At 43.1% G+C, this 14,816-nt stretch overlaps 1 protein-coding gene across 4 annotated transcripts in view; it reads left to right on the forward strand.

The window, feature by feature from the left end:
• RARB (retinoic acid receptor beta) overlaps window positions 1-14,816 on the forward strand; it is a 331,789-nt gene that overhangs the window by 231,272 nt on the left and 85,701 nt on the right. The window contains exon 1 of one of the 4 annotated variants that reach the window (XM_013172007.3): window positions 7,993-8,708. The exons of 2 other annotated variants lie outside the window; for them this stretch is intronic. In XM_013172007.3, the coding sequence (XP_013027461.1) occupies window positions 8,552-8,708 (157 nt within the window). In that variant the 5' untranslated portion in view covers window positions 7,993-8,551. Of the gene's footprint in view, window positions 1-7,992; window positions 8,709-14,816 lie in introns of those variants that run through there. One more of the 4 variants, XM_013172008.3, reaches the window with a different exon arrangement.

Raw genomic sequence — 14,816 nt, forward strand, 5'->3', positions numbered from 1 at the left:
ACAGCTGATAAGAATGCATGGAAGATTAATGTACCATGAATGCGAAGCCTGTTTCTTAGGAGGTTTGCCCAAAACTGTAGAGGGATTAAAAGGAAATTTTTTGCTTTTAGTGTGACAGCAAGGTCTATGGAGAATTGTTCAGCCAGAAGAAGACTCAAGATATCAAAATGAAGGGTTTTGGTCTGTCTTACACAAAACAGATTTGATAGCCTTGTAGATCTGTCAAGCCTTATGTGCTGCATTATGTTCTTTAAGACCACCTTGCACATCCTCCCCTACACGTGGTCCCAAAAGGGAAAAAAACTCATGATACTTCACAATGGTTGGGGCAATATGCTGTTGACCACTGCGGTCTCCAGTTCCACTTCAGCTTTGTTTATTCCCCCCTGCCCCCAGTGTCCCCCTCCAAAAAAAAAAAAGTTGCCAGTCATGATTCCCTGAGTGAGCAGGGCCATAATATAAGTGGACATCCAGTCTCTTCTGTGCCTCGCTGTGGGTATCTTGCAGACCAACGGAATGGGAATTTGAGGATTCTCTTTAACCAGCATGGGACTATCTTAATCAAGCAGGTTGAGACCATGCAGATTCTGCTTTGTGGATTGAAATTGCAGAGATCAAGTAGAATTTGAGGAATGCACCCAAGAGCAACTTGATTGGTGTATGCTAATATAGTTTGAAAACCAGAAAACATCTTTCCAACGTTTTAGACCAGGCATCGTTTGTGCTGCCATTGCTTGTACTGAATGCTGGAGTCAAGCCCAGCCTGATTTTTCCAGTCTGTTGAGATCCTGTCTATGTCTGAATGTTACATCAGCATAACAACTGAGGGTAAGGCAGTGATCTTTCCTTTTCCGAAAGAGTTGTACCTGCAACAGCCTAGTCACGGACACTGTTATTGTAGCATAAAAGGGATATACAGAATCCCTTACCTACTCAGCAATAGTTCCCCTGTGATAACCTGTGTGCTTTTAAAACTGACCCTGCTAGCAAAGTTTACTTTTCAGGCTACATCGATATAGTTAAAGTGATAGCAGCGTTCCTAAGAGGATGCGTGCCCTCAGTTAATTCATGCAGTATTGCTGGCACGTATTCCGCAAAAGAAAATAGCAGTGACAAATTGGCAAATTGTTTTCTTGTTTCTGGGTAACTCTACATCACTTGCAGCAAAAATGCATGTGTGCTGTTCTCCAGCCTGTGCCCACATAGGATGTACATCTCCACAATAAAACTAAGGTACAATTTTAAAGTACGTTAGAGCAACAAGCAGGGTCACATAATGACCATAATTACCAGGGGCTTTCAGGCTGTACCACCACATTTCCATCACTGTCCTTACCTCTGCTATCTAGGTAGATATGCCAGCACGTTTTCCTTCACTCCTTCATTTTGCTGCTTGAGATACCCACAGGTAGGACGTTGGATTGTTCTTTCAGTGTTTGATGTAGGCTTGATGGGCCAACTAGCTAAGCAGGAGTGGAATTGTCACGAATACGTGCACCAGGCTGCCAAGCTGCCGGTCTGTTCTGGTTTACACTAGTGGCACAATCCAATCCATTGATTCTCCGTCAGGTTTTTTGTGACCAGAGCTCTGTGCAGGTGCATTGCTGCTATTTGTGGGCTTCTGGGATCATCCTGTATAGGTTGTCTGCAGCAGTGCATGAGCCCTAAATGCTGCTTGAGTCTGCCTTAGATTTTCCTAATAGGGCTTACATAAGGCTTTAGTCTTTGTCAGGATATAGGCCTGCACTGAACTGTAGTTCTATTTTTTTCTCAGTAATTTTGGCCTTTTCTTGGAAGAAAGTCACTAGGGCTAATTTTTCCCTAAGAGTTTAAGATGCCATCAGTGAAATTCTAGAAATGCTGTTGTCCCAGTTACTGTTCTGCTCCTGGTCCCAGCTGGGGTTGTAAGATGTCTGTGTTTGGAGCTCCGTTTATTCGGTGTTTTCTAACTTCATTTATGTGCACACTGTGAGGTGCCTTTCAGGATATCAGAACAACGGGAGATATTACCCTTCTGTTAGGTAACTTTTGATTTTTTTTCCTCTTGAAAAGGGCAGAAACAAAGCAGTTAAATAGCCTTTTGGAATCTCTGTTATTATTTTTAAAAGAGCTCTGTGCTCTTTTGCCTTCAGCCAGCTACGAACATATGCAGCATACAGGAAACTTTATTGTTAGAAGAAGTATTCTCTGCAGTTTAACATTCAATATTTCTACTTGCTCTTCTGCTCTTTCTTACCTCTTGCTTCTACTTACAGTTTATAGATCTCCCAGCCCTCATTCTCCCCGGATTATATAATGCAATGTGTCAGTGCCATGCATGGCACCGTAGTTACCTCAGCATTTCCATTATAACTCTCTGTTCTGAGGGATTTATAAGCTAGCAGTAAAAATCTCTTTCTTGGCTAAGCCTTGAAACAACAGTTTCTGGTCATTTAAAAAGAAAGCAAAATGAAACAGAACTTTTTTTTTTTTCCCTTCTTTTACTGGCAGCCATTTAGCATAGCGTTTGCAGGATCTCCCAAACAGCAAGCGAAGGCTATTCAGCATGCAGCCAATTTTAAATGTAATAATACTTTTTTTTTTCTTTTTTTTTTTTAATCCTTCAAACATACATGTCATTCAGGCTTTAGGCTGATGATGTCATTGCTTGTTTGCCAGCCTTTCTGGAATGGGCAGCAGTCAGCCTTTTGGGCCTCAGAGGTGCAGCTTTGACTATGTTTTCCTCTACCCACAACATAGATAAGTTTTATGGGGTTGTGTTTTTTGTATGTTGTTTTGTTTTTTAAAGTATTCATCCTTCTTTCTCTCAGGCTGAATAACTTTCTATCTCCTTTTGTGACGTGGAGCTACAAATTTATCACGATCCAAAAGAGACATTGGGTATACATGAATATCTACAATGTCAGGATTACTCCAAAAACCAAATTTGGAAAGGATATTAAATCTCATGCTCTAATGCTGAAGTGACTCACTGTTAGAGGGGAGGCTATTTGGGAACCTGTGGGTGAGTTTCACTTTGCCAGTCACTGGGGATTCCTGCGTTCTCCTTAGGAAGATCTAGTAGCAGTCAGTCTTAGAAATGGGCTGCTGAACCAGATACCCTTCCAGTTTTATCAGCTAGGGCAGTTCTCTTTCCCTGGCTTAGGGCCAAGGGAATGTAAAACGCAGAGTGGATTCTAAGAAACATGGTAGCATGCTTCAGATTGTGGAGATGGATTCTTTTCATTGCCTTTAAGTTAAGCCATCAGCTATAAAGGCATCTTTACAAACACATACCCACCGATTACAACAGACAAAAAGCCTTTATCGGTTAGGTGACTTGCAGGCTTGTTGCATGCCCAGGTTCTGGATCTGGAGCTGACTAACTCTGCTTTTCCCATCTAAAATCAAATATTGTTCTGTGCTGAATACTTTTTCGCCAGTTGCTGTTACATTTCAGGCCTGAAGTAATTCTTCCTGTTACGTGCAAATTCCTGTTTCAGTCATTGTGAGTTGCGTATAGTAGCATACATCAGTCACAAGAAAACCCTTGACTTAATTTCACTGTACTTCATGGTCATCCATGCCATTTGTGTCATTTTGTGCCAGTAATTTTACTGTTTTTATTTTCTTGGGGGCCGTTCTTGCTCAGGATTGATCTCCATTTCATCAGAACTACCTTAGAGTTTTAAATATGCAGCCATCACTGTGTCCCAGTGATTTTCTTCCCCACAATTTTTTAACATCATTCTTGTGCTTGAGACATGAGGAAAACATCCTACGACACTAAAAAAATACATGTAGTGTTAGGGTGATTCAGATTCTTGGATTTGAAACCCCGTATCACCAGTTGGAGGGGAAAAAAAAAAAGCGCCAAGGCAGACAAGCACTGTTTCATATTAACATCTATTCTCAATGAAGAGGTAAAAATCAAAGCCCCTGTGTGTGAGGCAGGGTTAGTGAACTGCCAGTGATTCTCCCAGCAACTGACACAAAGGAATCTGTGAGTATCAAAGCTGAGGCAGCAAGCTTAGTGTCAGCTCTTGCCTAGGGAGTAGAAGAAAACATCACTTTGTCTCTGCTTTCACTGCTTAAACACACACATCATTCACTAGTAACCATTTACTCTGCTGTCAAAACTGTTTCAAGAGAGTGCTACGTTTGATTAATAGTAAAATGCATGCATGCAAAAAAAAAGTATGCCTCCCCTGAGGTATTTCGTTTTAGAGAATTTTTGCATGTACTTCTTAATTTTTCCATGCTATAAATATGCCTGTAATATTCCAGGAGTACGGCGTTGCTTGCAGTAAAGTCATTTTTATTTAGAGAGCCTAGTGCACTAATCCTAATTCTAGTTAACGCTCTCTCTTGGTGAAGCACATTACTGACTCCTCACACTCCTGTACTAACGAAAAAGTGACCAGCACAAACGTGTGCAGTACATGATTCATAGTGCTTCTCTCAGAATTGTCCAGTGGGTAATTGCAGTACAAAAACCAGAGAAACAGATGTAGACCCTAAACCTCGGCTGTAAATTTTTGTTTTATGATTATGGGTTTCAAATGTGCTATGTCACACTGACAAATATACAGTAACACCAAAGGAAATAGATTTCTGACTTGAACTTTTGCTTTTTTATTTCACTTGTGGCTAAGAATATGTTTATTGTAAAGTTTCTGCCATTGCAGTCTGAGAGAAAACAGATCAAAGTGGTGATGTAAAATCAAAATTTCTTTGCATGGATAAAGGGGAAGATATTGGAGGGTTGTTTCCTACTTGCACCTCTATATGAGCTGGGTAGACATTTAAAATATGTGGCATGACTTAAAGTTTCATTACATTTGAATTAGGGGGCTATTAGTTATCACAATAGTTATGGTTAGTCCTGATCTAAATTAGAAAATATCCACTGTTTTATGAGTGTAGCTTTTCCTGATACTCTGTTCAAGAAAAACAAGTATCATGCTATTTCAAAGTGAATTATGAGATACATAAATGACTGTATTGTAGAAATAGTATGTGAGCAAACCATTAGACTATTTGAAGAATTCGTTAATTACATGTGGTTTTAGTAATAAGTATAAGCATTAGCACAACTATTATTCGTAATAAAACATGATGAGCTACCTGGCTCATTTAGATACAGTGTGAAAAAGCAATCTTTTTCAATTCGTACGCAGTTAAGCATGACTTCCTGACATTTACTTTCAGAAGTTGCCAGTCTCCGTTTTGAGGCACAACGGGCAGCTTTTATTTTTAAATATGGTTTTATAGGACTGGTAATGGAATAAACAGAACTGCATTTCTGTTTGTATGATTTTATTTATTTTAACTCACATGGGCAATATGTTTTTCTTGGCATAAGCTTAGGCTGTTCCAAGAGCCCTGGTCTGCACAAAACGCTATTTTCTCCCTAAGTCAGAGACTGACAAAACATACTGTGTTTTGTATGATCCCTTCCAATTATTTTTATGATGACGCATTGCATATTCCGAACTTCTCGTGCATGCTGTATCATCTGGTTAGAAAACGCTGCTTTCTAATTTAGCTTTGTTACTCAAAACAAACCAAATTGCAGCAACATAGGCAGCCGAGATTTTAACAAAAAAATTAACCACTTTTCCACTTTCCTTTATGCTGTGGAGAATTCTGCTTGCTGGGCTGAAAATGTTTAAACAAGCCTTCCCTAAAGGGTGACTTTTTGGATAAACATGTGCTGCGCATAATTTTCAGATTACAGAGTGTCAGGGACTTCATTAGCTTGAGGACTTCCAGCATGGGGGAGGACACCCTGACGAACTTAGAAAGTCCTTAAAAAGTGTTAAACTTCAGCTTTGTCCGTCTTCTACGTAGAGGGAATATGGAAAAAGACACTGCCTGCTGCAGGGACAGCTAGAGTGCTCGTGTCTGAGGGGGGAAAAAAGCGTTAAGAAAAGCTTTTGTTTTTATCTCTTCAGGCAGATTTGCTTTCAGATTACAGCAGGTCTTTTTGCTGGCTCCTTGTCTGCAGTATGGATGTATCAGTTTCAAGGGAGCAAGTGTGCATGGGTTTTCTTTTTTCTTTTTAATATTCTTGAACCTTTGTGAAAAGTTTTGTTAACGCAATTTACAGGCATTGTCGAAGTGCTCTCAGATCATCAAAGGACTTTTTGTAGAGAGAGGACATCACATCCATTAAACTGGTTGCACAGGTCCAAGAGTGAATCTCTCTCCAGTATTTCTTTACAGTCCTCGATTGTGTGCCTTTTCCTTGCTCAGTGTCCCCTGCTCAGCCAGACTCTGATCTTGGGGTTTTAGAAAAGGTGCAGTAATGGAGTGTTTCATTTTTCAGTTTCCTAACCCGAGCTAGTTTTCGATTTTCAGAAATGCTGAGAAGCCACACAAGTGACTGGAGGGGAAAAGGGAGGGACGGCTGCAAGGCAGAGAAAGGAGGGAAGCGCTCGCCTCTCCTGGAGGCCGGGCTCCTTTGTGCCTCTGGAAACCTCACTCTGGGCTTGTCAGAGCTGTGAGTGCTTGCTCTGCCAGAGGCTTGGCTCGTTTGCTTAAAGTAAAAGCATGCATGTGGTCATTTAGCTCATGTTCTTTCCAGTGGGGCAGAGGGAGTGTTTCCAGGCTCATCAATGTTATTTTTCATTTTTAAAGTGCATGTAGCGATAAGGACTCGGTGGAGTCTCTCTGCAAGCAAGACTTTGCAGGAGGTTGCTATTTACAGAAATAAAAGCCAGAGCTTTGCTCAGGCTTGACACAAAGGGTAGGCCAGACACAAAGCGTAGGCCAGCAGCGAGGCGAGCACACCACGTTGGCTCCCCTGGCACCAGGGGCGCTGGGCGCTCTGGCCAGCCACCCAGCAAGGCCTCGCATCCCATTCCCTCATGGGGCCACACGGGAGGGCTGCCAGCAGCGCTGCTGGGTGGGCTTTGGGGTGGGCTGCCAGCCTTGAGGAGGAGGTGGGAGCAGCCCAAAATGCTTTCAAAATGGCGGTGAGGGAGGAGGTGGTGGTGGCCTCCTGGGTGCAAGGGGCAGCCGGGTCCCCTGCCTGGGGGCAGCCACGCTTTTGGGGCACGGGATGAGCTCTGATTGTGTCCAGCCCCCACAAAGCTGCCCGTTGCCTTTCTCCCCTCTCACCCCACGGGGAGCTGGGGCTCATTAGCCCCACGAAAGCTGATACAGCCCCTGGAGCCAGCCCTGCCCCTTTTTGCTAATCAGAGACAGGCGGGACCGGCCCTGGGAGCAGCAGCCGGGGCAGGGTGAGGAGGGGGTTGCGGGGCTGCCTCCTGCCCTAGGCCAGGCTCCGGTCTTGGTGCCCTCGGGCCTCCGTGGGCACGGGGCAGGGACCCGGCTCAGCAGGGAAACCTGGGAGCGCCGGGCAGCGTTGCCTGGCTCCTCCACAGCCGTAATAACCCATCCGAGTGAGAACAGGGGTGGTGAGGAGAGATGGGGACCCGGCCGCACAGCAGGGATGGGCCCGCACGGTGGCTGCCAGGAGCAGGGCTGGTGCCAGCCACCACTGCTGTGGGTGGCGGTGCCCTGCGGGGTGAGGCTGCTCCCGCGGCCCCAGCAGCCGGGGCGAAGCCCGTGTCCGTGACTGCGGTGCGGCTGCGGCCGCCCGCGCCTTGCTCGCGGCCTCCCCCGGGGAGTAGAGGAATGTGGCGGGGGGAGAAGGGAAGCGGGGAGGGGGGCCCAGAAGTTTTAGCAAACGGAGCTGAAATCTGCAAACCCTCCGTTCCCTGCAACCACCTAAAACAGCGCTGCGCAAAACAGCTTCCCGGCCGGCGCGGGGCCCGTTTTCTATTCCCGGCGTGCTTCCCTCCTGATTTTAATTTTATTCTTTTTTTTTTTCAAATTATTTAAATTTTATTTTTCATCCGCGCGCGCTCGCCTCCCCGCTCGCCGCCGTACCCCGGCGGAGCGGGGCGACCCGGGGAGGGCCGCAGCTCGCCCCGGCCGCCCGCTGCCTGCTGGCTGCCGGGCTGCCGGGAGTTTTTAAGCCGTGTGAGAATCCTGGGAGCTGGTGATGTCAGACGCCTGGGTCATTTGAAGGTTAGCAGCCTGGGAAGGGTTCACAGAAAGTTCACTCGCATATATTAGGCAATTCAATCTTTCATTCTGTGTGACACAAGTAGTAGGAAGTGAGCTGTTCAGAGGCAGAAGGATCTATTCATGGCTGAGGGGGATCCAGAGGTCCTACCGGAGCGGTTTCGTCCCCGGGACTCGGGCCGTCCGCGCGGCACGAGGAGCGGCACGCAGCCAGCGAGCGCCTGAGGAGCGGGACTGGTTCTAAAGAAATTTTGGGGGAGATTGATCGGAGCTAAAACTTGGAATGCGGCTCGCTTCCCCCCATCTTGCTGGATTGGCTGGGCAGCCTGGAAAATGGTAAATGATCATTTGGATCAATTACAGGCTTTTAGCTGTGTTGTCTGTCATAATTCATGATTCTGGTCTGGGAAAAAGACCAACAGCCTACGTGCCAAAAAAGGGGCAGAGTTTGATGGAGTTGGGTGTACTTTTATGTGCCATTTTCCTCCACACCTAGAGGAAAGCACTTTTGCAGGCATTCTGTGCAGGGGGAATCATGTTTGACTGTATGGATGTTCTAGCAGTGAGCCCTGCTCAGATGCTGGATTTCTACACTGCGAGTCCGTCTTCCTGCATGCTCCAGGAGAAGGCTCTCAAAGCATGCTTCAGTGGATTGGCACAAACAGAGTGGCAACACCGGCACAGTGCTCAATGTAGGTCCCAACTGTTATTTTTCCACTTTAAAGCAATTATGATTATTTGCATGTATTTAAAAAAAAAAATACTTGTAATTAACTGCAGGGGTGAGGAGGGGTGGGGGGACTTTTGTGCAGAATGTGGTTTGCAAGCGTTTTTTCTCCTCTGGCAAGGAAGGAAAAAGGAAAGAAGCACCGAGCTTTCTGTTTATCCCTTCATATGTCGCATATTGATCCTTAGAACTAGTTGTGAAGCCAAGCAGGAACACACAAAATTATAATATAATACAGCACTTGTAAAACTCCAACCAGTGAAGGACGAATTTACGTAACATCTCTGTAGTCGTCTTTTTTTTTTTTTTTCCTTTGCCTCCGTAATCTAATTTTGCACCATGTTTGATAATCTGGATGCTTGTTGTCTTGAAGTGCATTTTAGCAGAGCAGCCAAGCAATTAAAATGCTGCTCTGTGCAGTTCTTACAAAGACATTGAATTGCAGTGGGTAGGTGCCAGTCCAAAAATCAAACAGGAGTTTTAAGTTTCCTAAGAAAAGGCAATATTTCTTTGTACTGACCTTCCTGCCACCTTTCTTCTTCACTTTGTTGCTCTAAGTAGTTGCTGTTTTGCTAGAAAACTACTTACTGTGAACACCCTTTGAGTTTAACCATCAATTATTTCTATACCTTGAGATTCAGGCAGGGTTACACTAGTAACCGAGGAAGAAGAGTTAGTGGTAGGACACTTCTGAAAACGTATTATTATGTTAGGGGTCTTGATTTTGTGCTGAAATGCATAGGTGGCAAACAATGGCAGAATTTTAACACCACAATTCCAACTTTGAGAAACGACAAGAAGTGCCAGAAAGCATCACCTTTTACTCTGCATAAAAGCTTGCAGGATGCTTCACTGCTCTGACGGTGATTTAGATAAATGACTTGGCTATCTATCAAAATGTTTTTAGTATGCTCTCGGGCACTTCAGTACACCATTAACTGTATAATTGTTTGAAATTTTTGTTATGCACTGTGTTAAAAAGTTGCTTAGTAATTAGAATAGTTCTCCCTTCGATGTAGTTTATCTCGAGAAAGTGAGTGGGAGTGAAAAATAAATTTAAAAAATGGTTGGTGAAGTAGTGTGTTTTTCTCTCTTCTCAGAAGTTTTCAGTCAGCCTATGACATTTGTGTGGGCTGAGCAAGGAAAACAGAGTCGTAAAAATCAATGACTACCAGCCTACAATGCTGCAAATATTTTGATGTCTTTACAATTAAAATTAGATTGTGAGGTTCAGCATGGGATGTTTATTTTCTCCACGCCGTTCTCAAAATGCTTCAAACGAGATAGGAAACAAAGCTCTTTCTTCCAAATAATGTTACTAGCTATGGGAGAGCTTCAGTGGGAGGGGGAACAAACAGATGTTTCACTAAAAATGTGCTTTCCTCCTATGGTTTAAACTTTCGTATAACTTTGGCGGGGATATCATGGAAACTTAGAATTAAATAAACTTTCCTGAAGTAGGAGGAATAAGCTATGATAAAAAGCTGTCATTTGCAAAATAGTCTTTAAATAACTTCTGGTTTAAAAATGTTCTGTTCATTCACTTCTATTTTGTTAATAACTAGAAGCATGATTCTTAAAAACAAAATATATGGTGTTTGTTCTTGGACAAGTTAAACACAGGATTACCCTTATCAGAATGGAATGAGTGGTAAATATGTCATTTGTTTAGGGCCTGTGATAAGAGACAAGTGTTGATAACAGCAAAGTTTAGCTAGTCAAAGAAACTCATATTAACAAAAGTAAATAAAAAAAATACAAGGAAAATGCGTTCAGGAATCTGGTCCCATAACTTTGTAAGCAATGGGATTAGTCTTCACTGCATGGGAATTTAAAATCAGGCCAAAACCTGAATTATAATACGGTGGCTGTAATTTAAGCTGTGAAATTTAGTGGTATATAAATATGGAAAAGCAATTTAGTTAAAGTCTAAATGAAGAATTTTGTCTGATATGTAGAGCAAGTTATGTTTTTAATTTTGGAGAAAGTGTAAGCACTTTATGAGTGTGGATAAATGTATGTACACAGATTATAAAATACTCAAATTCTGAAAAAATGTAAGATTTTATGTTGTATCGCCTGCAAATATGTCAAAAAACAGAATTTTCGTGGTACAGAAAGCTATTGATGGTTTAAAGGTTGCTCCAGTGTTTACAAATACAAAGATAACAATGTTTAATTTAAACTCAAGTGTTTCTCCCTTTTTATGAAGAACTCCGTGATTAAATGAAATGTAATCATAGCCAAATTTTGAAATTATTAGATGTGTAATAGATTTTTTTTTAATCTAGTTTATTGTTTTATTTTTGACTCTGCCATAAAAGCAGTACACCTGCAGCCATTGCTCTAGGCCTGAGAAATATTGCTTTGATAGAGATGTGATTGTAGAGTAAAAGGTAAATGGTTGTTAAGGGAATAATACCTGAATAGTGCAGACTCAGAACAGCCCAGCAACAGTCCCAGGCAGCATCAAGGTTTCAGCTGAAATGCTGGCAGAATTGGCCATCGCAGAGGTTAGGGCAGAGTGCTGTAGGTCTCCAACTTCAGCACATCCTCAGTATGTTAATCCTGTTACAGTTCACTAAGCCAACGCAATCCTGCCACATCACGAATTTTCTAGTCCACCAGGGTCTGCAAAGTAAAACAGAGGGTAAGATGCAACCCAAACATGACCTTAACTTGTGTGGTATTTTTTTTTTTCCTCCCCCTGTGGGGAGGAAAAACCTGCTATGGGTCTGCAACCCAAACGTTAGCCACTGTGTATTGCAAGATGTTTTACAAACACATACAAAATATATATATTATTGTGTTCATACATGTTTATATTTTTATCTGGTATTAGTTACATTGTTACAGGTTTGAAAAGAAGTTATTTATTTACAAAGAAAAGCGTGGACTAAAAATTGAGACTAGAACCAACTGTGCTTTTAATCACGAGTAATTCTCGCTCCTTTCCTTGTAAGATAAAAATCAGGTCGATATAATCAAATTAGAGGAGAATAGTTCTTAAGAGGACAAAAATGACTACAGTTAAGATCTCAAGAATGATTAATTTATACTTTTAAGTCAGCTGGAATTTTCTGTACCCTCGTAGTGTAGCAACGACGATTACCAAGAGAAAACGAGTAACTTTTGGTGAAACGCGAGCTAACTAAGTAGTGCGGAAGTGGGAACGGGACAAGCCCTAAGAGGGAATGAGCTGCAAGGAATGGCCATTTTCCTTTGGCCTTGGAAAAAAAGTCGGTTAATAAAAGTCTTCGTCGGTCTTCATTAATTAAACAGGTAAAAAATGAGAAGGCGCAAAACCAGAGTAAGTTTGCTTGGTAGGGTGTAGTGTTTTAGCTAATAATGTAACATAAAAGCCTACTACCCACTGTGTTTTGTTACATTTAGAAGATAAGAAATTTGATGATGGCAGAAGTTATGGATGTGGCAACAGAGCGTGGCGTGATGTGGGCACTCCTGTAGCGTGCAGTTGTTGCTTGGGTTCGGTGGGAAGTGCTCGGCTGGAGGGGATCTAGAAGGTATTAACTTTCAGAAAGTTCGTGAAGATAAAAATCCAGAAGGCATACGTTTTACTTCTGAATTCCAGACTGTTACGGTGTTTGGGTCAGGTTCTTGTTCCCTGGGAGCACTGGAAATACTAGAAACATCTGTGCTCAACAGAAAAAAAAAAAAAAAAAAAAAAAAAAAAAGCTCGGTACTTTATTTTCTTTCATCTTTCTGAATTTAAAAACAAACATTTTGAAGTGAAGGACTTGTAATCTGCATTCCCAAGTATCACATTGCTGCAGGTGTGTTTGCTAGTGCCCAGAAGGCAAGATCTGTTTGAACCAGGTTATTTACTTTAAAGTTCATTTATAAACTTTACAGCTAAATCGCCAGGACTGATTTGCTTAGGAACGTAGTCTCTATTTAAATTTTTGTACTCGTGGCTTAATGCCCTGAAGTATGCGATGAGAAATATTTGTTTCTGATCTTCTTCAATACCCAGATTTTCTCAGTCAAGACCTTGCAGGGGGGTATTTTTCTTCCAAATTAATTGAAACGAGAGCGACTGATTCCCCACGTAGCCTCCAGTCTAGGACGCCCGATTCAGCTGCTGGCGCAGGAAAACTCTTAATGGACGTGCACCACTGTCAAAAACTCCCGCAGACAAAAATGATGAGAGGCATTCGCTGGTGAAGTCAGGGTGGGATAAGCTCGGAGGAAAAGCAATGTATCTTTGGGTGACTCCCCGCCTGCCTAATGCGTCTGTGCAGTGAAGGTGTAACTTGTCAGAACAAAGCTAGCCTGGTGCAGCGCTGCCTCGGAGAGGGTTACGCTGAAGTTAAGGAGTTGAAAGGGAAGAGATAATGTTTCAGACGGCCAAGTTACTCATCCTCGCGTCCAGCTAAATCCCCACTTAGAGCTGAGCGCGCTTCCCAGGGCCGTGCTCATGGCGTGCCCGTATCACCCCCGCACCACAGCCCCGCGCCGGGGGGCTCGGCCTGGGGGTCACGCAGCCAGCCCCGGGGCTTGTGAAGGGGGACGTGGTGCTGGCAAGGGCTGCTGCTGCTGCTGCACCTCAAAAACCTTCGCAGGTCTGTCTGGCTGTAATGGGTTGGTGCTGGCCTGAGTGCAAGCGGGGGGACCGTCCCTCGCCCCCTGCCCGTGGCTGCCCGGGGCCGGGCCATTTCCAGCCTCGCGAGGAAGGATATCAGTTGATGTCTGAAATGGCCAAGGAACTTCAGTAAATAGACTTTACCCTTCAGGATCCACAGATCCTGGCAGCGGCTGCGAAGGAGGGTGGGGTTGTACTTTTCCCCTTCCTGTACTTGGACACTTTTGATTATCCAGACTTTCTGGGACTGAGCAGGGCTGCCTAATAACAAAGCCTGCATAATATAATTGCCTAAATAGGCCTATTGTCCTTTTCAAGTTGCTGCGCTGTGAAATCCTTAAACTTTTCGCTGGAAATGTTACTTGCAATGTTTAGATAGCTAAATGGCTGTCGCGAGGAAGGGATCCCGTTCCCTCATTTCTCACCGCTGCGTGGTTGAGAAGCTGATTATCCTCCTGCCCCCTATTGATGTTTACTCCTTTTGGGAAGCAAATATTTTAGCCCCTTCTGGCAGGGGAAACTGCCAAAAGTAATAGGGCTGGAAATACAAAGCTATGATTGATTTTGACCTTTGCTCATGTGCATGAAGTCTGTCCCCATGCAGTGTGACCCATGCCACTTCGTGCTGAAACCCAAGCCCTTTCAAACCAAATGGAACCACGAAAATAGAAGGCATGAAATGCTCCAAACTAGTCTAAAATAACAGAATAATCATCTCCTCCGTACTGCAAGAAAAAGGGTAGGCAGGAGGGCAGCAGAGCTGGATTTTGTAGCAGGCAAACCGCGAGTAATGTCTTTCGTCTGCTGCTGCCTTTTTATGAGAACCATATTCTAGGTACAAAATAAACAAACTGATACAATGTGGGAATGGCTCTTCTGTGTAGCCTTTCAGTCACCGTAATCTTAGCTGTTCCTTTCAATTGTAATGGGTAAACAACTTCCAGCAAAAAAAAAAATCTGGATTTTAAAGTGCTTTTTTAAAAGTAATCTCATGTTTGGGATTTTATTAATCCGACGTTGCATGAGCAAATGTGTTTCAAAAGTTAAGAATGTCAGAAACAGTAGCCTGAAGTTAGCATCCTAAATCTACATTTCATGGCTTCGTTTCCAAAAATGCTGAGCATCTGAGAGCTCCCTCAGCACTTTTAAAAACAAGCCACATATTGAAAAGGCCAGATATTGTTTAGAACTTTCATTTAATATTAAAAATTTTAAAGGATTTTCCCATTTCACCTTAACTACACGGAAAAGCAATTAGATGACAGTTCACAGCACTGAGTGGAAATGGAGACACTTGCATGACAAAGCAGGACTTATTTTTAACTGCATATCACTCTTTTTCTATGAATTTACAAGTTTTTATAATTTGAGTTTGCAGAATTCAAGATATAAACCACAAGCCTATTTTTTTTCCATGTGTTTTGTCTGATCTGTTATTTCTCTGCTCTGTTTGCTTCCTTGCATGTGAGC

Source organism: Anser cygnoides, chromosome 2, assembly GCF_040182565.1.
Source record: "Anser cygnoides isolate HZ-2024a breed goose chromosome 2, Taihu_goose_T2T_genome, whole genome shotgun sequence".
In the NCBI taxonomy this organism is placed as follows: Eukaryota; Metazoa; Chordata; class Aves; order Anseriformes; family Anatidae; genus Anser; species Anser cygnoides.